The sequence below is a fragment of the Amblyraja radiata genome, chromosome 29 (assembly GCF_010909765.2).
Source record: "Amblyraja radiata isolate CabotCenter1 chromosome 29, sAmbRad1.1.pri, whole genome shotgun sequence".
Classification (NCBI taxonomy): domain Eukaryota; kingdom Metazoa; phylum Chordata; class Chondrichthyes; order Rajiformes; family Rajidae; genus Amblyraja; species Amblyraja radiata.
In genome coordinates, this window is record NC_045984.1 from 1731160 (window position 1) to 1753090 (window position 21931).

The 21931-nt window shown below is 46.2% G+C and overlaps 3 protein-coding genes across 3 annotated transcripts; 2 read left to right on the forward strand and 1 right to left on the reverse strand.

The window, feature by feature from the left end:
• The first annotated feature begins 4564 nt into the window (after positions 1-4564).
• Positions 4565-4985, forward strand: LOC116989752 (histone H3.1). Its single transcript, XM_033047349.1, has one exon. It carries the CDS (start codon positions 4565-4567, stop codon positions 4973-4975), a length of 411 nt encoding a protein of 136 aa, XP_032903240.1. The 3' UTR covers positions 4976-4985.
• A 1647-nt stretch (positions 4986-6632) lies between these two features.
• LOC116989710 (histone H4-like) lies at positions 6633-6944 on the reverse strand. The gene has a single exon (XM_033047307.1). The coding sequence runs from the start codon at positions 6942-6944 to the stop codon at positions 6633-6635; it is 312 nt and encodes a 103-aa protein (XP_032903198.1).
• A 6954-nt stretch (positions 6945-13898) lies between these two features.
• LOC116989711 (histone H2A-like) lies at positions 13899-14288 on the forward strand. Its single transcript, XM_033047308.1, has one exon. It carries the CDS (start codon positions 13899-13901, stop codon positions 14286-14288), a length of 390 nt encoding a protein of 129 aa, XP_032903199.1.
• The last annotated feature ends 7643 nt before the right edge of the window (positions 14289-21931 follow it).

A 21931-nucleotide genomic window follows, 5' to 3' on the forward strand; every position in this document is an offset into this window, starting at 1 on the left:
ATAAAAATTTCCAAGATGGCTAACTTTCCAACATACCATTTTTAAATGTTGTATTTGAATAATCATTGATACTATTTTAGATATTTCCTGGGAGTGAGTAGCCTCACTCATTTACTTGGATATGTAATTCTTGAAATTAATGAATGAATACTTTGTTTTGAAATGATTTGTTACCATGTCTAATGGAGGTTCTCGATGTTCAAAGGAAGCCCCCGCTGGACATTACATTCGGCGGGGGCTTCAGTTCACATCTGAACTGCAGTCAGCCATGGCCCGCCATCTCGGGGTTAACCTGCACCGCACCACGGCATATCATACCGCAGGCGAACGTTTTCACTGGCAGCTCAAGGATGCCCTGAAGGCGAGGCTCACGCACCCGGACTGGGTCGACGCATTGCCGTGAGTTTTGCTGGGTGTCCGTACCACGCCCAAAGAGGACTTGGCCACCTCCTCAGCTGAGTTGGTGTATCGGGCCCCGCTGACAGTACCCGGTGAGTTTATCCCATCAGCACAGGGCCAGGCGGAGCAGCCATCAGCCGCCCTGCAACGGCTTCGGGACACGTTGGGCAAGCTGGCACCGGTGCCGACGTCTCACCACGGCCACATGTTCCTTCCGCTCTCCAGGACTGCCCGTTTGTTTTTCTGCGTCGGGATGCGCACCGGATGCCCCTTCAGTGGCTGTACGAAGGACCATTCAAGGTCCTCGAGTATGGCCCTTCCACTTTCGTTTTGGACATCGGGGGTCGTCGTGACTATGGCAGTTCCTGGGGAGTAGGCTACTCCCTGGTTCATCCCCCTCGGCACTTGATGGACTGGTCCGGGGGAGGCTCCCAGCTACGAAGATAAGAGCAGGGTTTTTAGGGCAAGAGCAGTCTTCAGTTTCTCACTGAAGCGGAGAGTAGTGTGCTGTGTTCATTGAAGCCTTTACAGAATTTGCCTGTCTTCTCGCCTTCATTCCTGGCCCTCTCACACACCCGCTGCAGATGGATGTATGTGTGGATGTATGTATGTGTGGATGTAGGTGTGGATGTATGTGTGGATGGATGTTTGAGTGGATGGATGTATGTGTAAATTAGGCTGTGGGCCGAGCATCAAAAATGTGTCTAGAAATCCATTTTCGTGACCCACTACATGAAAGTTTGCACAGATTTAGATGAAATATAATTGAGAAGGAAGTCATAACTCGTCAGTGCCAAAAGTTGCACATTAATTAATTAAACTAATTAGAAAATGAGATCGGAAAAGTAAGCGCCATCTAGTGTCCAATGCCCATATTACACCATGGGCAGCCTATTTCCATGTTGCAGTCTATTTAAACTATATTATTAATAATAATAAATTTTATTTTTATAGCGCTTTTCTAAGACTCAAAGTCGCTTTACAATAGTAACAGACAATAGCAAACGGAGAAGCGGCGAACAAACAGCGCCAGCGTCCTCTCCGTGCAGCACATAAAGAAAGAATACAGACATAACAATAATAGACATTTAATCGGAATAACATATAATCGGAATATAACAAATAATAAAGACATCACAGAGACACAAATTAAAAACAGAATTCAATCCAAAAACAGAAAATCAAAAACACAGTGTGAAGAGAGAGCAGCGGCAACCAATTCGTGCCAGCGTCCACTCTCCCTTCACGGCAGCCATCTTGGACACAGACCTACAAGACTACAGTTAGACAAAAAAAAATCATCCCCCCACAGTGGATAGCACTATGGGGGAAGGCACAATGTCCAGTCCCCACCCCATGTTCACCCCAAAGTCAGGCCTATTGAGGCCACCGCAATTGCCTCTACGGAGGCCCGATGTCCCTGGCCGTTCTCACCGGGTGGTCTTGCCCCGGCGTCGGGAGAGTCCTTTCGGCGGCTGGGCCACCTGGGACGGCCGCTTTCTGGTTGGAGCCCGCAGCTGCCGAAGCCGACAAGGCCGCGCCGGTTTGGAGCTCCCAGGCTCCAGATGACAAAGTCGGCGCCGCCTCTCCGCAGCCCGCAGCCCGGAGTTGTTGCTCTCGGCGGTCCAGCTCGCCAGAGCTCCAGCGCGTCGCTCCAGCGCGGCGACCCAGGCAAGGCATCGCCCGCTCCGCTCCGCTCCAGCGCTCCAATGCTGTGCCGCCGCCGAGGCCGAGGTGCTGGGCGGTTCCCGCCAGGAAACGGCGCTCCAAGCCCGCAGGTAGGCCACGAGGACGGATCGACGGGCAGCCCGGAGAAGAAGCTGCCACACCGACCAGGTAGGGACCTAGAAATTAGGTTTACACCTACCCCCCACATTAAAAAGACCATATCCCCTACAAACAAAAAACAGGACTCAGTAAAAACTATAAAAAAAACGGATTTAAAACGGACGGCTGCTGGCTAGCAGCCGTTCACCAAGATGGCTCCTCCTCCTAAATATTATACCATGGCTCCTCCTCCTCCTTATTATACCATCTATATCTATATATCTATATATATATATATATATATATATATATATCTATATCTATATATATATATATATCTATATCTATATATCTATCTATATATATCTATATATATATATATATCTATATATCTATATATCTATATATATATATATATCTATATATATATCTAGATAGATAGATAGATATCTATATATATATATATCTATATATATATATCTATATATATATATATATCATCTATATATATATCTATATATATATCTAGATAGATAGATAGATATCTATATATATATATCTATATATCTATATATATATCTATATATCTATATCTATATATCTATATATATATATAAATATATATATATATCTATCTATATATATCTATATATATATATCTATATATATATATCTATATATATTCTAATATATATATATATATATATATATATATGTATATCTATATGATCTATATGTAATATCATACTAATTATATATCTATATCTAATCTATATATTCTATCTATAATATTATATATATATATCTATATCATATATATCGATATAATCTTATATATAGAGATATAGAGATAATATATATCGATATATGCTATCTATATATATCTATATATATATCTATATATATATATATATCTATCTATCTATCTATATATAATTATACATAATTATATATGATTACAATCATATTCACAAGTCATATATATATATATATGACTATATATATGACTTGTGAATATGATTGTAATCATATATAATTATGTATAATTGTATTCTATAAAAATAATATAATGAATATAATTGTGTGTTTTTTTTAATGAGACTGCTGCAGAGGTCCTCTTGAACCAGCCTAATTAATAGGTCAGGGCAGTTCTTCTGGGTTCCCCCATGTACTGAACCCCACTGACTGCCAGTGTGCAGAGTGGGGGGTCACGGCCATAGTGGGACTGGGGCAGTGCCAGGCTGGGGGAAGGCTAAGGCAGGAAAATGCCTAACCCTAACTCGCCCCCCTCCCAGAGCTGCCCAAGGCTGGAGCTGGAGCCGCTTTGGGACGGGCTGTGGGCTCCGTACTGTGGCCCCGCAGCGCGTCCATCTCGGCCAGCATGCCCTTCTGGTGGTGGCGATGGAGGGGGGCAGCACTGCCTTGCACGTCGCCCACGCCGCCTTCAGCACCCAGATAGTGCCGGTTCCGTCAGACCGCACGCTCGCTTGCTGCAATACCGGCCGGCCGGCTGACAGACCGACTCCTCGCATCACTCACCGGAGGCCCGGCCCAATGCTCACCTCCCGGCGGCCCAACCCTCACCATCTTTTAATGCTTTACATTGTCAGACATTATCAACATATCAATGGGGAAATATACATGTACGCATGTCTAGGTAGATGGAATGGCAAGTCAGCAAATGATCAAAATAGTGTTCATTATGTGGCACAGTGCCTACAGTGCATGTCCACACAAAACACTTTTGTGTGTGAATGTGCATGGGGCTCTGAAGAATGGAGCGGCAGAGGCTACAGAAAAAACATCTCATACTACTTAAGTCTGAATGGACTTCAATTCATAAAATGTCAACCTCGTCCTAATGTTAATGAGACTTACACTGTAAGTTGCTACCGTAGATAAGTTAATTCAAGTTTAATTTCACACAACAATTGATTTCAACATACACATCTGCCATTTCTGAGCATTTCTCACTGCAATGGAAGGCAATTAAGTGCAGTCAATCTTCCTCCTCTGTTCTCCCGTGGTCGGGGCCTTGGACTCTCCACAGTCGCCGCTAGGGATGGCACTATGGGATGGCTTTTCGCTATACATCGGTACACGTGACAATAAACAAAACTAAAACTTAAGCTAAACTAAACTAAATGAACCCCCGCCCCCCGCCTATCACTAAACCCTGTATTTGGTCGCAGATAATTCCCCACGCCGGCCTCAGACCTTCTGAAACTGCCGGCTGGAGCTGACAGACCTGCAGCCAATCTCAGCGCTGGGACACTGTGATAGACCGCCTATACCCCAGCCAATCACAATATGTGGGCCGGCCCTTCACCAAAGCTTTAAAAGCCGCTCCCAGATCCGGCTCCGTCCATCAGTCCCTATATTTCACTGTTGTATGATAATGGCCCGAACCAAGCAGACAGCGCGTAAATCGACCGGAGGGAAAGCTCCTCGCAAACAGCTGGCGACCAAAGCAGCCAGGAAGAGCGCCCCAGCCACGGGCGGAGTGAAGAAGCCTCATCGCTACCGGCCCGGCACCGTGGCTCTGAGAGAGATCCGGCGCTACCAGAAATCCACCGAGCTGCTCATCCGCAAATTGCCTTTCCAGCGCCTGGCGCGGGAGATCGCTCAGGACTTCAAGACAGACCTGCGCTTCCAGAGCTCGGCCATCATGGCCCTGCAGGAGGCTTGCGAGGCTTACCTTGTGGGGCTCTTTGAGGACACCAATCTGTGCGCCATCCACGCCAAGCGGGTCACCATCATGCCCAAAGACATCCAGCTGGCCCGCCGCATCCGTGGGGAGCGCGCCTGAACCCGGCCTCTAACACCGATAACAAACGGCTCTTTTAAGAGCCACCGACCCGGCAGCAGAAAGAACTGCCCTTGTCCTGTTATATTTCTGTCTCCACAGAGGTTTAGGTGCAATGGTCGCGCAATCACTGTTGCTGTACGGGGTCTAATCCCGCTGTCTCCAGCACCCCAACCCATTTTTTCCAGAGATGCTTTCTGACCGCTTAGTTACTCCAACTTTTATAGTCTATCTTCGGTTTAAACAGGCATCTGTAGTTCCTTCTTACGCATTTTTATGAAAGAGGGGTCTAAAAAAGTGGCCATCTAAAAAGAGACGTGTCGGTGAAAAGAAACGTAGAAAAGTTTAATTGCGACGGCGGCTGAAAACATTTCGTTCTTGGGGAGCGAGTCAGCCGCGCAGAGATCAAAGGGGAAAAGGGTTTTCTTGCAGACATGACTGACACGACGCGCCAAACGTGCCCGGGGGAACATAAAGGAAAGTCAAGGCCGGATTTACGTATAAAATGGACAAGCTTAAGCTTAGGGCCTCGAGATCTAGGGAGTCTCGCAGAGCCGGATTCACCACTCGGCTTCATAGGCTGAAGCCTAGGGCCTCGAAATCTAGGGGCCCTCCGGCCAAGGCAGGACACCTGCCGTTCAACTCTGGGCGGGCCCTCCTCTCTATCTCTCTCTCTCTCTGACTCCCCCCGCTACCCGTGTCCGGGCTCCGCTCTCCGCCCGCTCCTCATCCGCCGGCACCGCAGGCCGCCTTGCACATGCGCATTGCTGCGGCCTGCACGTCCTCCCCCTGCACATGCGCACAACCACGGCAGCACATCATCGGCCGCCCTGCGCATGCGCACTGCAACGGCAATGGTCGGCGCTGGGCACTTTCTCCCTCGCTTTGAATTGTGGGAGATTTGGCCGCTATTGCTGTCCGGTTGCTGCCTCGCCGCCAGCGCTGAAAACCAACGCAGAATCACTCCCTGACCCTTGATCAGGAGTAACTCTTGCTTCTGGTTTATGTTACGGTTGCTGCTTTACAGCGCTCAGGGTCCGGGTTTGAACTTGACTGCGGGTGTTGACGGAGTTTTTACATTCTTCCTGTGACCGTTCTCTCTGTCTCCGGGTGCTACAGTTTCCTCCTACACTCCAAAGACGTACAGGTGTCCGTTCTGCATGTGTACATTAGTGTCGGGGGCAAAGATACTAGAGGAGCTCCTCTAGTATCTTTGGTCAGGGGTGATCACTGATCGGCGCAGACTCGGTGGGCCGAAGGATCTGTTTCCGCGGCGTACCTCGACAGTCTAAAATCTAAAATTCTAAAAAAGGTGAAACTTGTAACCATCAGGGGAAACAAGCACACTGCAAGAGAAGGCTACAGGAATTACGTTGATAATAAACCTCTGAAATTATCCAGTTTGTTGGATTTGTAATTTTAACCCGTAGCATTGGCAAGATTGTGAAACATTGCCATTACTGTACATAAAGAAAATAGAGCAAAATGGAGGAAATGCGTGACCAGGCCCGGAGACCAGCGGGCAACTGAAAATAGGTTTTCAGAGGTTTACCAGGTGTAGCTTAGATTATTTGCTGTTGAACCAAGTTATTGGTCTTTTAGAATAATGTGGTGGTTCTAAAAAGAACCTTTGGATTTCTAATAATGTATCGTTTATCTTTCAGCCCCCGAACCCATACAATGTGCGTCCCTGACGTTTCAGTGCATACACCACGTCCATAGCTGTCACTGTCTTGCGTTTCGCATGCTCCGTGTAGGTTACTGAATCCCGGATGACATTCTCAAGGAAAACCTTCAAAACGCCGCGCACTTCCTCATAGATGAGGCCAGAAATACGCTTGACGCCACCTCGGCGAGCCAAACGACGTATGGCAGGTTTGGTGATGCCTTGGATGTTATCACGAAGGACTTTACGGTGCCGCTTTGCACCACCCTTGCCCAGTCCCTTTCCTCCTTTCCCTCTACCTGACATGATATCAAATCGCAGATTCACAGGTGAAAATGAACAGGTTCCTCGACGTTCTAATACCGGCTGTGCGGACCTGGGTGAAGAAGACGAAGGAAGAGCGGGTATGAGCAGGTATCACGTGACTCATCCTCGGCCCAGACCCATTGCTTCCCAATCAAGTGGAATTAAATAAAGAATGGTCTTGCTCAACGGAAAAAAATAGTCGCTTATTTGTCAATTTTCTTGCAATTAGTAAAATTATATGAATAATTGCAACAACAGAATCGTTCTTTTGTTGGGAAATGAAAGATTATATTAAAACATTGCAATTTTATGGGAGAGAAACGAATATGACAAAAATTTCTCTACTTGAATCCTAATTTTAACCCTAGAATTACTTTAATTTATCTGGAACAAATGCAGACAAATGCAACAGCTGGCGTCTCTTCAGCAATTTCCAAAAAGTACTGTATTTGGTAATGTTGCTTTGGTGGTGAATTTGAACTTTTGACAGTGTGAGAACTCTCTTGTTTGTTTAAATGATTCAATTAATAGATGCTCAAAATTGTTATCAACAACTTACACGACTCCAGGGGAGAGTCACATGAGACATTGACTAATTGAAGTTTTTTTTCATGTTATATAAACGTTGTCCTCTTTTGTCTTAAGGCCAGAACGTAATAAATTGTGCTCCTATTGGATGTCATACATACTTTTAAATACATCGTCACGAGCCTCTAGTTCGAAAAGCAATCTTCCATGATTAATTTTGTATCCATGTAATGTATTTTCTCCCTGGATCCTATGTGATCTAATATTCCAGAAGAACCTCATGCAGAACCTTATCAAATGCCTTGCTTATGTCCCTATGGACAACATCTACAACTTTGCCTTCATCAATCTTTTGGTTAATTCTTCAGAAGATGTAATCAAATTCATGAGACATGATCTCTCACATACAAACTGATTATCCCTAATTAGCCCACGACTCTCAAAATGCATATATGCCTATACATGTATATTATCCCTCAGAATCAGCTACAGTAACTTAAGTTTCACACAAATTTATCTGCCACAGAAGTAAGGCTCACAGCTCTATAATTTCTGGGATTTTCCTTGCAGCTCTTCTTAAACAGAAGCATAACACTGGACAGCCTCCAGCATTCCTGTATCTCACTTGTGTCTCACGATTATTCATGTATCACATTCAGGGCTCATGTAAATTATGTCCCTAGCTGTCCACCTGTTTACATCCCTTGAACGACCTCGAGAAAAGATGTACCATGGAAGTGGACACATGAATGGGACCAAGCTTTCAAGTCATGTAAAGCTCAGTTGGCAGAGAGTACAATGCTAATTCATTATGATGTAAATAAGCCAATTAAGTTAACATGGGATGCTTCACCATACAGTGTTGGTGCTGTGATCTCTCATGTGCTAAAAAAAATGGGAGACGAGAGGACAATAGCATTTACGTCTAGAAAACCTAATGCCAGTGAGAGAAATTATGCGCAAATAGAGCAAGAGGCTCTTGCATTGATTTTTGGCGTTAGGAGGTTTCACAAATACTTGTATGGTAGAAGGTTTGTAATCGAGACAGATCACCAGCTGTTGACAGTGATCCAAAAGCATATATACCAACTCTGGCAGCAGCCAGAATGCAAAGATGGGCATTGATATTGTCTGCATACCAGTATGATATACAGTACTGTATCATAAGGCAGCAGAGCACAGCAGTGCTGATGCCATGTCTAGATTACCTTTGTATAGGTTACCCCAAACAGAGAGGACTTGTTTTGTTTCTCTCATGTAGATTAGTTACCTCTCACTTCAGGGGACATTCGAAAGGCTAGTCACACTGACAGACTTTTGTCAAGAGTGCAGGAGTATGTTACAAATGGATGGCCAAACAAGTTGCCGGATTCAGAGGCAGAACTGAAACCATTCTTTGTATGGAGGAATGACCTCTCAGTAGATCAAGGGTGTGTCATGTGGGGAGCGAGAGTTGTAATCCGTGAAAGATACTTTCCGTGGTGTTCCAGTGGCAGGAATTCTTCAGCTATGCAGGAGGTATTCCGGACAGCGGATGCTTAAATGTGGAAATAACCAAGATTAAATGGTAGTGGGGAAACTGCTAGAGTCAGTTATTAAAGATGGGATAGCAGCACATTTGGAAAGTGGTGAAATCATTGGACAAAGTCAGCATGGAATTACAAAAGGTAAATCTTGTCTGACGAATCTTATAGAATTTTTCGAGGATGTAACTAGTAGCGTGGATAGGGGAGAACCAGTGGATGTGGTGTATCTGGACTTCCAGAAGGCTTTCGACAAGGTCCCACATAAGAGATTAGTTTACAAACTTAAAGCACACGGCATTGGGGGTTCAGTATTGATGTGGATAGAGAACTGGCTGGCAAACAGGAAGCAAAGAGTAGGAGTAAACGGGTCCTTTTCACAATGGCAGGCAGTGACTAGTGGGGTACCGCAAGGCTCAGTGCTGGGACCCCAGCTATTTACAATATATATTAATGATCTGGATGAGGGAATTGAAGGCAATATCTCCAAGTTTGCGGATGACACTAAGCTGGGGGGCAGTGTTAGCTGTGAGGAGGATGCTAGGAGACTGCAAGGTGACTTGGATAGGCTGGGTGAGTGGGCAAATGTTTGGCAGATGCAGTATAATGTGGATAAATGTGAGGTTATCCATTTTGGTGGCAAAAACAGGAAAGCAGACTATTATCTAAATGGTGGCCGACTAGGAAAAGGGGAGATGCAGCGAGACCTGGGTGTCATGGTACACCAGTCATTGAAAGTGGGCATGCCGGTGCAGCAGGCAGTGAAGAAAGCGAATGGTATGTTAGCTTTCATAGCAAAAGGATTTGAGTATAGGAGCAGGGAGGTTCTACTGCAGTTGTACAGGGTCTTGGTGAGACCACACCTGGAGTATTGCGTACAGTTTTGGTCTCCAAATCTGAGGAAGGACATTATTGCCATAGAGGGAGTGCAGAGAAGGTTCACCAGACTGATTCCTGGGATGTGAGGACTGTCTTATGAAGAAAGACTGGATAGACTTGGTTTATACTCTCTAGAATTTAGGAGATTGAGAGGGGATCTTACAGAAACTTACAAAATTCTTAAGGGGTTGGACAGGCTAGATGCAGGAAGATTGCTCCCGATGTTGGGGAAGTCCAGGACAAGGGGTCACAGCTTAAGGATAAGGGGGAAATCCTTTAAAACCGAGATGAGAAGAACTTTTTTCACACAGAGAGTGGTGAATCTCTGGAACTCCCTGCCACAGAGGGTAGTCGAGGCCAGTTCACTGGCTATATTTAAGAGGGGGTTAGATGTGGCCCTTGTGGCTAAGGGGATCAGAGGGTATGGAGAGAAGGCAGGTACGGGATACTGAGTTGGATGATCAGCCATGATCATATTGAATGGCGGTGCAGGCTCGAAGGGCCGAATGGCCTACTCCTGCACCTAATTTCTATGTTTCTATGTTTCTAAATCCGCAGCAGAAATCTTGAGAGCAACATCTGTGTTAAAATTATTTGTTGAAATATTAGTAAGATTATTCAATGAAAATGTGGGTGTGTCAGTTTCTTTTGTTCGCACTCTCAGATCTTTGCATGGAGCTGGTGTACTGGCTCACCACCTTTGTTCCTTCCAACACGGCGATCACGGAAAGGTGGAGCCCACAATGCTGGCTGTAGAAAATGTGATAACAAGGGGATACAAACAATGAAAATAATCAGGACGACAATGAAACTAGTCGGATGACTAGGATAGGGGAGGGATGGAAAGAGAGGGAATGCAAGGGTTATTTGAAATTAGAGAAACCAATATTCCTACCGCAGGGTTGTAAGCTACCCCAGCAAAATATGAGGGTCTGTGCGTCCAATTTGCATTTGGCCACACTCTCACAGTGGAGGAAGCCCAAGACAGGAAGGTCAGTATGCACAATATAGCTCCAATGCAGTAACGCAGGTTGCAAATCTGCAAGATTTCTCATTACCTTTCCCTCTTCCCTTGTCTTCACGTTACTGCCCTGATAAAAATTGTGGCTCCACTATACTTTGACGGGACCTATTTACTCCTTCATTTGCCTTTTTTTGTTGAAATACCTTGAAAATCTATTTTGTATTCTTCTTAATATTCTCTACCAAAGATATCCCACACCCCTAATAAACCCTCCTGTACATCACCTACAGTCCTCCAGGGACTGACTTGGTCCTAGCTGCCTGAACCTGACCATTCATCCTTCCTCCTTTTCTGACCAGAGACTCCATACTTTTGGTCACCCAGCATCGTATACTCCCACTGGCCTTGCCTCATACTCCACCAGGAAGATGCACATCTTGAACGATCACTATCTCACCAACTAGACGTCCCTTTTCCCTCAAACAACAAACTCCAACCAATATTTCTATGCTTCTGTTTAATACCATCAATAGTCACTTTGCTACACTTTGTAACATCTGCTCATGGAGCAGTCCTACCCTTTGCATAACTATGTGAATAAAAAAATACCTATGGTCACTCGACCCAAAGTGTCTCCCCCGACTGACACCTGTCACTTGCCCAATTTCACAAGTATAGGTAAACTTTAGATGGATGGCCAAACATGGCCAAATGGGACTATCGTAATTGGAGCCTTCCGTCGCTGCCAGACAGGTAGTTGAGGCATGTACTATAACAGCATTTTCACGACATTTGGAGAGGTACAGAGAGGAATGTTTTAACGGAATATCGGCCAAAGCGGGTAGATGGGATGGGTGTAGATGGGGCATCTTATTTGGCAAAAGCAAGTTGGGCTGAATGATTGGTTTCTATGCTGCATTACTCTGATTCTATGACCTGGTGAGCAAGTATGAGATGACAGAACAAAATGGGGGTAGGACGAGGGTACACAAAAATGCTGGAGAAACTCAGCGGGTGCAGTAGCATCTATGGAGCGAAGGAAATAGGTAAAGTTTCGGGCCGAAACCCTTCTTCAGACTGATAGGGGGTGGCAGGGAGAAGGAAGGAAAAAGGAGGAGGAGCCCGAGGGCTGGAGGATGGGAGGAGACAGCCCGAGGGCTGAGGAAGGGGAGGAGACAGCAAGGGCTAACAAAATTGGGAGAATTCGATGTACATGCCCGCAGGATGCAGACTCCCCAAGCAAATTTTGAGGTGTTGTTCCTCCAATTTCCGGTGTTGCTCACTCTGGCAATGGAGGAGACCCAGGACAGAGAGGTCAGATTGGGAATGGGAGGGGGAGTTGAAGTGATGAGCCACCGGGTGGTCAGGTAGGTTCTTACGGACCGAGTGGAGGTGTTCGGCGAAGGGATCGCCCAACCTCCGCTTAGTCTCACCGATGTAGATCAGCTGACATCTAGAGCAGCGGATGCAGTAGATGAGGTTGGAGCAGATACAGGTGAACCTCTTTCGCACCTGGAACGACTGCTTGGGTCCTTGAATGGAGTCGATGGGGGAGGTAAAGGGACAGGTGGTGCATTTCTTGCGGTTGTAACGGAAAGTGCCCGGGGAGGGGGTGGTACGGGAGGGAAGGGAAGAATTGACAAGGGAGTTGTGGAGGGAGCGGTCTTTGCGGAAGGCAGACATGGGGGGAGATGGGAAGATGTGGCGAGTGGTGGGGTCATGTAGGAGGAGACAAGTTCACGTAATAGGGGTAGAATTAGGCCATTTGGCCCATCAAATCCACTCCGCCGTTCAATTATGGCTGATTTATGCCTCTGAATCCCATTTTCCTGCCTTCACCCCAGAACCCTTGACACCCATTCTAATCACAAATGTGTCTATTTCTGCCTTAAAAATATTCACTGCCTTGACTTCCACGGCTCTCAGTGGCAACGAGTTCCACGGGTTAAAAACCCTCTGACTAAAGAAGTTCCTCCTCACCTCATTTCGAAAAGAGCACCCTTTAATGCTGAGGCTGTGACCTCTGATCCTAGACTCTTCCACCAGTAGAAATCTATAATCTTTGGTAGAAACATCCTTTCCACATCCTGTCAGTTTCAATGATGTCCCCCTCTCAACCTTCCAAACTCCAGCGAGTAGAGGCCCAGTGTTGTCAAACGCTCATCATATGATAACCCACTCATTCTTGGAAACATTCTTGTAAACCTCCTCTGGACCCTCTCCAGAGTCAGCACATCCTTCCTCAGATATGGGCCACAAACGTGCTTACAACTCGACCCAAGTCTACCACACCATTTAATATTGTCATGGGTGATCTACGCTGGAACTCATCTCCTCTTCCACGCAGGTTATCCATTGTCTTTAATTCCTTGATTTACTTATTTAAACTTTAAAAAATCTCCCGCTCCTTCAAATACCCTCACCTCCACAACCCGCTAGGGGGAGAAAGTTCCAGAGATTCAATACTGCATGAAAAAATGTCACCCGGCCATTCTCTACACATATATAGGTTGACATGCTACTACAATGCATTATCATTGTACCTAATCCCGGGGAAACATATTTAAATCAATTGTGCATTTACAGTTCCTTGATGGTCCATTAAACAACTTAATTTAATTGGATGTGCAAACAAATTAAAGTAGCTCTTTCTTCCCAATAACCCTTTCTGGCTTAAATCCTCCCTCCACCGCCTCCAGTTTAAATTCCATTTGGAATATTTTGGAGGACCAAGAAACAAAGAACCAAGAAAATGGAACCAGAAGTAAAACCAGATACCGCTGGAAATACTCAGCGGGACAGATGACGTCGAAGAAAGAGAAAGTGTCAATTTCTCGGATTGATACCATATGCTAATTAGGGATAGATAAGAGCACTCGATTTCCATTGGCTGAAATTTAGGAATGTTTTTCTATTAGTCTGCTATAGAAGGCCAATCAGAAACAAAGGGGAAACTATTGACCAATGAAAAACGGTTCGATCTTCTGTCCATGACGAAGCTATAAAAGAACCTGCGACCATTGTTACGGAATCATTTGGTTTCTGTGGAGTAGAGCGAAGATGTCAGGAAGAGGTAAAACTGGTGGGAAAGTTCGCGCCAAAACAAAGACCCGTTCTTCCCGAGCTGGTTTGCAATTCCCTGTTGGACGAATCCATCGATTGTTACGAAAAGGTCACTATGCTGAGCGCATTGGTGCTGGCGCTCCGGTTTATTTAGCGGCGGTGCTCGAATACCTGACAGCGGAGATTTTAGAACTGGCGGGAAACGCAGCCCGCGACAACAAGAAGACCAGGATCATCCCCCGCCACCTGCAACTCGCCATCCGCAACGATGAGGAGCTCAACAAGCTGTTGGGTGGGGTCACCATTGCCCAGGGTGGGGTTTTGCCCAACATCCAGGCTGTACTGCTGCCCAAGAAAACCGGCCATCAGAGCAAAGTTTATGTCTAAATGACATCAACATAATCCAACTGGATAAAAAGGCTCTTTTAAGAGCCACTAAACCTATCCCTAAAGAGTTTTATACTGGTGTGATATCTTTTAATAGATATATCTATAGTTTAGTTTGTAGATGTAGCATGTAAACAGGCGTGATTCATGCCGACTGGATCAAATGTTATCCAGGGCTGCCAACTCTCAGGCTTTGAGCGTGAGACTCACGCCCTCAAGCAAACTCTCACGCTCATCAGAAATTTCTCACGCTCAGTGGTGAGAAATTTAGTGATCAACGAAAATTTCAAAACTCGGATAAACTGCAATGGTCCGCGGGTGTTGGAGAGTAGGGGCTGCGGGATGGATGGGAGCAGGACCAGCGGCCGGAACATATGCGGGGAGCCGGGACGGACGAGTGTTTGCCGGGGCCGGCGTGTCGCTCGCTGCAGCTCTGGCCATGGAGCACTCCGGAGCGTGCGAGTGTCCCGGGCATCGGAAGCGTTGCGCCGCTGCCGCGAGAGTCTCTGTGCCGAAGGGACAGACTCTCAAAGGCAGGTGAAGGGAGAGAGAGAGAGGGGAAGGAGACGGAGACAGTGGGGAGAGAGAGAGGGGGGGGGGGGGGGGGAGTGAATGGAGAGAGAGAAGAGGTGGGGGGGAGAGGGGAGAAAGAGGTAGGGGAGAGAGAGGGGGAGGGTGAGGTGGGAGGGGGGGGGAGTGAGAGAGGGGTGAGGGAAGAAAGAGGGAAGTGAGAGAGGGGGTGGAGAGGGTAGGAGAGAATGGGAGGGAGAAGGGGAAGAGAGGGGTGGTAAAAGAGAGGGGGAAAGAGAGAAACGGGGGAAAGAGAGACGGGGGCAAAGAAAAAGAGATAGAGACAGAGGAGAAAGAGAGGGGAGAGAGGGCAAGAGGAATAGTGAGGGAGGAGAGAGGGGGAAGAGAGAGAGAGAGGTGAGGAGAGACAGAGAGAGAGAGGAGAAAGAGAGAGGGGAGAGTATGTGGAGGGGGAGATAGAGAGGGAGGGAGAAAGAGGTTGGAGGGAAGCGAGGGGGAGAGAGAGGGGGAGAGAAGAGGGAGAGAGAGAGGGGGAAGAGAGAGTTAGGGGAAAGTTAGGGGAAAGAGAGGGAGAGGTGGGGAGAGAGAGGAGAGGGGACAAGAGAGAGGGGGAAGAGTAAGGTGGGAGGGAGAGGGGGTGAGAGAGGGGGGAAGAAACATAGAAACATAGAAATTAGGTGCAGGAGTAGGCCATTCGGCCCTTCGAGCCTGCACCGCCATTCAATATGATCATGGCTGATCATCCAACTCAGTATCCCGTACCTGCCTTCTCTCCATACCCTCTGATCCCCTTAGCCACAAGGGCCACATCTAACTCCCTCTTAAATATAGCCAATGAGGCCTCGACTACCCTCTGTGGAAGAGAGTTCCAGAGATTCACCACTCTCTGTGTGAAAAAAGTTCTTCTCATCTCGGTTTTAAAGGATTTCCCCCTTATCCTTAAGCTGTGACCCCTTGTCCTGGACTTCCCCAACATCGGGAGCAATCTTCCTGCATCTAGCCTGTCCAACCCCTTAAGAATTTTGTAAGTTTCTATAAGATCCCCTCTCAATCTCCTAAATTCTAGAGAGTATAAACCAAGTCTATCCAGTCTTTCTTCATAAGACAGTCCTGACCTCCCAGTAATCAGTCTGGTGAACCTTCTCTGCACTCCCTCTATGGCAATAATGTCCTTCCTCAGATTTGGAGACCAAAACTGTACGCAATACTCCAGGTGTGGTCTCACCAAGATCCTGTACAACTGCAGTAGAACCTCCCTGCTCCTATACTCAAATCCTTTCGCTATGAAAGCTAACATACCATTCGCTTTCTTCACTGCCTGCTGCACCTGCATGCCCACTTTCAATGACTGGTGTACCATGACACCCAGGTCTCGCTGCATCTCCCCTTTTCCTAGTCGGCCACCATTTAGATAATAGTCTGCTTTCCTGTTTTTGCCACCAAAATGGATAACCTCACATTTATCCACATTATACTGCATCTGCCAAACATTTGCCCACTCACCCAGCCTATCCAAGTCACCTTGCAGTCTCCTAGCATCCTCCTCACAGCTAACACTGCCCCCCAGCTTAGTGTCATCCGCAAACTTGGAGATATTGCCTTCAATTCCCTCATCCAGATCATTAATATATATTGTAAATAGCTGGGGTCCCAGCACTGAGCCTTGCGGTACCCCACTAGTCACTGCCTGCCATTGTGAAAAGGACCCGTTTACTCCTACTCTTTGCTTCCTGTTTGCCAGCCAGTTCTCTATCCACATCAATACTGAACCCCCAATGCCGTGTGCTTTAAGTTTGTATACTAATCTCTTATGTGGGACCTTGTCGAAAGCCTTCTGGAAGTCCAGATACACCACATCCACTGGTTCTCCCCTATCCACGCTACTAGTTACATCCTCGAAAAATTCTATAAGATTCGTCAGACATGATTTACCTTCTGTAAATCCATGCTGACTTTGTCCAATGATTTCACCACTTTCCAAATGTGCTGCTATCCCATCTTTAATAACTGACTCTAGCAGTTTCCCCACTACCGATGTTAGACTAACTGGTCTGTAATTCCCCGTTTTCTCTCTCCCTCCCTTCTTAAAAAGTGGGGTTACGTTTGCTACCCGCCAATCCTCAGGAACTACTCCAGAATCTAAAGAGTTTTGAAAGATTATTACTAATGCATCCACTATTTCTGGAGCTACTTCCTTAAGTACTCTGGGATGCAGCCTATCTGGCCCTGGGGATTTATCGGCCTTTAATCCATTCAATTTACCCAACACCACTTCCCGGCTAACCTGGATTTCACTCAATTCCTCCAATTCCTTTGACCCGCGGTCCCCTGCTATTTCCGGCAGATTATTTATGTCTTCCTCAGTGAAGACGGAACCAAAGTAGTTATTCAATTGGTCCGCCATATCCTTGTTCCCCATGATCAACTCACCTGTTTCTGACTGCAAGGGACCTACATTTGTTTTAACTAATCTCTTTCTTTTCACATATCTATAAAAACTTTTGCAGTCAGTTTTTATGTTCCCTGCCAGTTTTCTTTCATAATCTATTTTTCCTTTCCTAATTAATCCCTTTGTCCTCCTCTGCTGGTCTCTGAATTTCTCCCAGTCCTCCGGTATGCTGCTTTTTCTGGCTAATTTGTACGCATCATCCTTCGCTTTGATACTATCCCTGATTTCCCTTGTTATCCACGGATGCACTACCTTCCCTGATTTATTCTTTTGCCAAATTGGGATGAACAATTTTTGTAGTTCATCCATGCAGTCTTTAAATGTCTTCCATTGCATATCCACCGTCAACCCTTTTTGAATTAATTGCCAGTCAATCTTGGCCAATTCACGTCTCATACCCTCAAAGTTACCTTTCTTTAAGTTCAGAACCATTGTTTCTGAATTAACAATGTCACTCTCCATCCTAATGAAGAACTCAACCATATTATGGTCACTCTTGCCCAAGGGGGCACGTACAACAAGACTGCTAACTAACCCTTCCTGATTACTCAATACCCAGTCTAAAATAGCCTGCTCTCTCGTTGGTTCCTCTACATGTTGATTTAGATAACTATCCCGCATACATTCCAAGAAATCCTCTTCCTCAGCACCCCTGCCAATTTGATTCACCCAATCTATATGTAGATTGAAGTCACCCATTATAACGGTTTTGCCTTTGTCGCACGCATTTCCAATTTCCTGTTTGATACCATCTCCAACTTCACTACTACTGTTAGGTGGCCTGTACACAACACCCACCAGCATTTTCTGCCCCTTAGTGTTTCGCAGCTCTACCCATACCGATTCCACATCCTCCAAACTAATGTCCTTCCTTTCGATTGCGTTAATCTCCTCTCTAATCAGCAATGTTACCACACCTCCTTTTCCCTTCTCTCTATCCCTCCTGAATATTGAATATCCCTGGATGTTCAGCTTCCAGCCTTGGTCACCCTGGAGCCATGTCTCCGTGATCCCAACTATATCATAGTCATTAATAGCTATCTGCACATTCAACTCATCCACCTTATTATGAATGCTCCTTGCATTGAGACACAAAGCCTTCAGGCTTGTTTTTACAACACTCTTACCCCTTATACAATTATGTTGAAAAGTGGCCCTTTCTGATTTTTGCCCTGGTTTTGTCTGCCTGCCACTTTTACTTTTCACCTTGCTACCTATTGCTTCTACCCTCATTTTACACCCCTCTGTCTCTACGCTCACACATTTAAGAAACCCTTTCCCTTTAACTCCATCCTCCACTATCCCATTCGACACCCCACCCCCCTTATTCAGTTTAAAACCACCCGTGTAGCAGTGGCAAACCTGCCTGCCAGAATGCTGGTCCCACACCTGTTAAGATGCAATCCATCCCTTTTGTACAGTTCCACCTTACCCCAAAACAGATCCCAGTGATCTAAGAATCTAAATCCCTGCCCCGTGCACCAGTTCCTCAGCCACATGTTGAGGTCCCGTATCTCCCTGTTCCTGCTCTCGCCAGCACGAGGAACTGGAAGCAAACCGGAGATAACAACCCTAGAGGTCCTGCTTTTCAGCATTTTTCCGAGCTCTCTAAAGTCACGCTGCAGAAATTTCATCCCCTTCTTTCCGACATCGTTTGTGCCGACATGCACTACCACTGTTCACCTTCGCCCTTGAGGATTTTCTGCACTCTGTCCGTGACATCCTGGATCCTGGCACCAGGAAGGCAGCACACCATCCTCGCATCCCGTCTGTTGCCGCAGAAAACCCTGTCCGTACCTCTCACAATGGAGTCTCCCACTACAATGGCGTTGCCTGCCTTAGGCCTTTTTGGTTTTAGCTCAACAGCCCTATTCGCATCACAAGCAAGTCCGCCGCCCAGTGTAAACACCTCTTCTGTCCCGACAGCTTCTAAGTGGGTGAACCTGTTCACAAGAGGTACAACACCCGGGGACGTTGGCATTCCATGCTTCCCTCCCGTTCTCACTGTCTCCCACCTTCTCTCTTCCAGTACCTTAGGTGTAACAATCGTACTGTAGGACTTGTCGAGGAACGACTCCGTTTCTCGGACGAACCGGAGGTCATCCACTTGCTTCTCCAGTTCCCCAACACGGCCCTTCAGGAGCTGTACCTGGATGTACTTCTCGCATTTGTAGCAGCCAGAGGCACTAGCGGTGTCCTTGACCTCCCACATACTGCAAGCAAGGGGGGAGAGAGAGAGGGGGGGCAGAGAGAAGAGAGGGAAGGGGAGAGAGTGAGAGGGGGAGAGGGGAGAGAGAGGGGATGAGAGGAGAGACAGAGAGGGAGAGAGAGAGTGGAAAGAGAGGGGGAGGGGAGAGATAGAGGAGGAGAGAGAGAGAGAGAGGGGTTGAGAGGAGAGAGAGAGAGAGAGAGCGGGAGAGAGAGAGAGTCTCTGTGTCGAATTTGCCCAGGTGACCGGCATGGATCAGGCTGCGGCTCGGTGCATCCTGGAGGACAACCAGTGGCTGCCAGTACCAAACACTGGGTAGAAATGGTGGAAGGTAGTGGACTTCAAATGGGCGTGGTTGGAGAAAGCATCCTGCTTGCCTGCTGGATTTTCACTTACTGTAACTGCAGGAAAAATGTTCCCGATGTTGGGGGCGTTCAGAACCATGGGGCACAGTTTAAGAATAAAGATGAGGACAAACTTTCTTCACGTAGAGTTGTGAATCTGTGGAATTCTCTGCCACAGAAGGCAGTGCAGGCCAATTCACTGGATGTTTTCAAGAGAGAGTTACATTTAGTTCTTGGGGCTAACGACATCAAGGGATATGGGGAAAAAACAGGAAAGAGGTACTGATTTTAGATGAATAGCCATGATCATATTGAATGGCAGTGCTGGCTCAAAGGGCCGAATGGCCTATTCCTGCACCTATTTTCTATGTTTCTATGCTTGAGTATATGGCAATAAAACTCCATCACTTGATTTTGAAGCATTCATGCATGGTGGAGGTATAATGTAGTCATAGAGTGATACAGTGTGAAAACAGGCCCTTCGGCGCAACTTGCTCACACCCGCCAACATGTCCCAGCTACGCTACCTGCTTTTGGTCCATACCTCCAAACCTGTCCTATCCATGTATCAGTCTAACTTTTTCTTAAATGTTTGGATGGTTCCTGCCTCAACTACCTCCTCTGGCAGCTTGTTCCATACACCCATCACCCTTTGTGTGGATAAAGTTACCCCATAAAAAGTTACCTTTTAAAAATACTTCATACAAAAAACATTGAAATCATACTTCTACAGTGCACTTAAACATGAATTCAAAAGGTTCCTACCCTTCTTCCACACCTTCTCCCCACTCGGTTGCTCCACTCCCTCACCGAGTACCCCCAAGGCCAGTGATCAATGATCGCACAGCCTCCCCCCTTTCAAAAATGCTCCAATCCAATTTAAAGCATATTTATTGCATTCAAGTGTAAGTTATAAGACTCGCTACTGTATGCACCATATTGCACAATTTCAAGCTGAAAAATGCAAATGTTCCTTACCAATGAGAGGGGGCACCCTCCTTCCACCCCCAATGCTCCCTCGGGCTTGATCTCTCGCAAATTTCTCACTCTCAACTTTCACCCAATGTTGGCAGCCCTGCGTTATCCCACTTTGTCATCAACTCCACACACATTGGGGTAATTTGAAGTGTGATTATTTTACAAATCCACGTCTTTCTGGTGCAGGAGGAGACCAGAGGACCGATGATTTTACATTGTCACAGGGAAAATGTGCGAAGTCCACGCAGGCAGCACCCGAGATCAGGATCGAACCAGTGTCTTTGACCACAGCGCAGTACTGGAATCCACCGTGCAGCCTGTTAACACGATATTTGATATGTTTCTGTGAATATAGGACGTTTAAATAATGAAAAAAATTATTGTTGAAAGGAGTGCAGACAGGATTTACATGGACGTTGCCAGTCCTTAAGGGTCTGAGCTATAAGGAGAGGTTGGGCAGGCTCAGACTTTATTTCTTGGAGCACAGGAGGTTGAGAGGTGATTTTATGTCAGTGTACAAGACCATGGGGGGAGTATTATGGTAGATGCACTATATTTTACCCAGAATAGGACAATCAATAACTATGGGACAAATGTTTAAGGTGAGAGGTGAATGACTCAATATGTATCATACTGGAAACTTATTAACACAGAGCATGGTGGGCAAAGATACTAGAGGAGCTCCTCTAGTAACTTTGACGGTGGGTATATGGAACACGCTGCCAGAAGAGGAAGTTGAAGGAGATACTAGAACAACACGATTGCAATCTGGAGCTCACTGCCTGAAGCAGTGATGGAGGCAGAGACTCTCACAAAGTTTAAATATCCCGACAAGCTGTTAAATCACCAAGGAAGAGAATTAAATAGACTGAATGCTCATAAATGTAGTTCACTTTTTGGCGAAGTGATTTCAGAATCTTACAAAACTTTGGAAGATGATAACCACTGTCTCTAGAGCCACCTGTTTCCAAACTGTGGAATATAATTGTAGATTGGCTATTGCATGTTAGCCAGTCGGAATGCTTAGCAATAATAACTCTGCCTAGTGCATGCTTTATAGTAGTATAGTAATATTCAGTGGTTGCAGCAGACTGAATGTATGATACTGATACTGGAGTGATACTGGAATGAA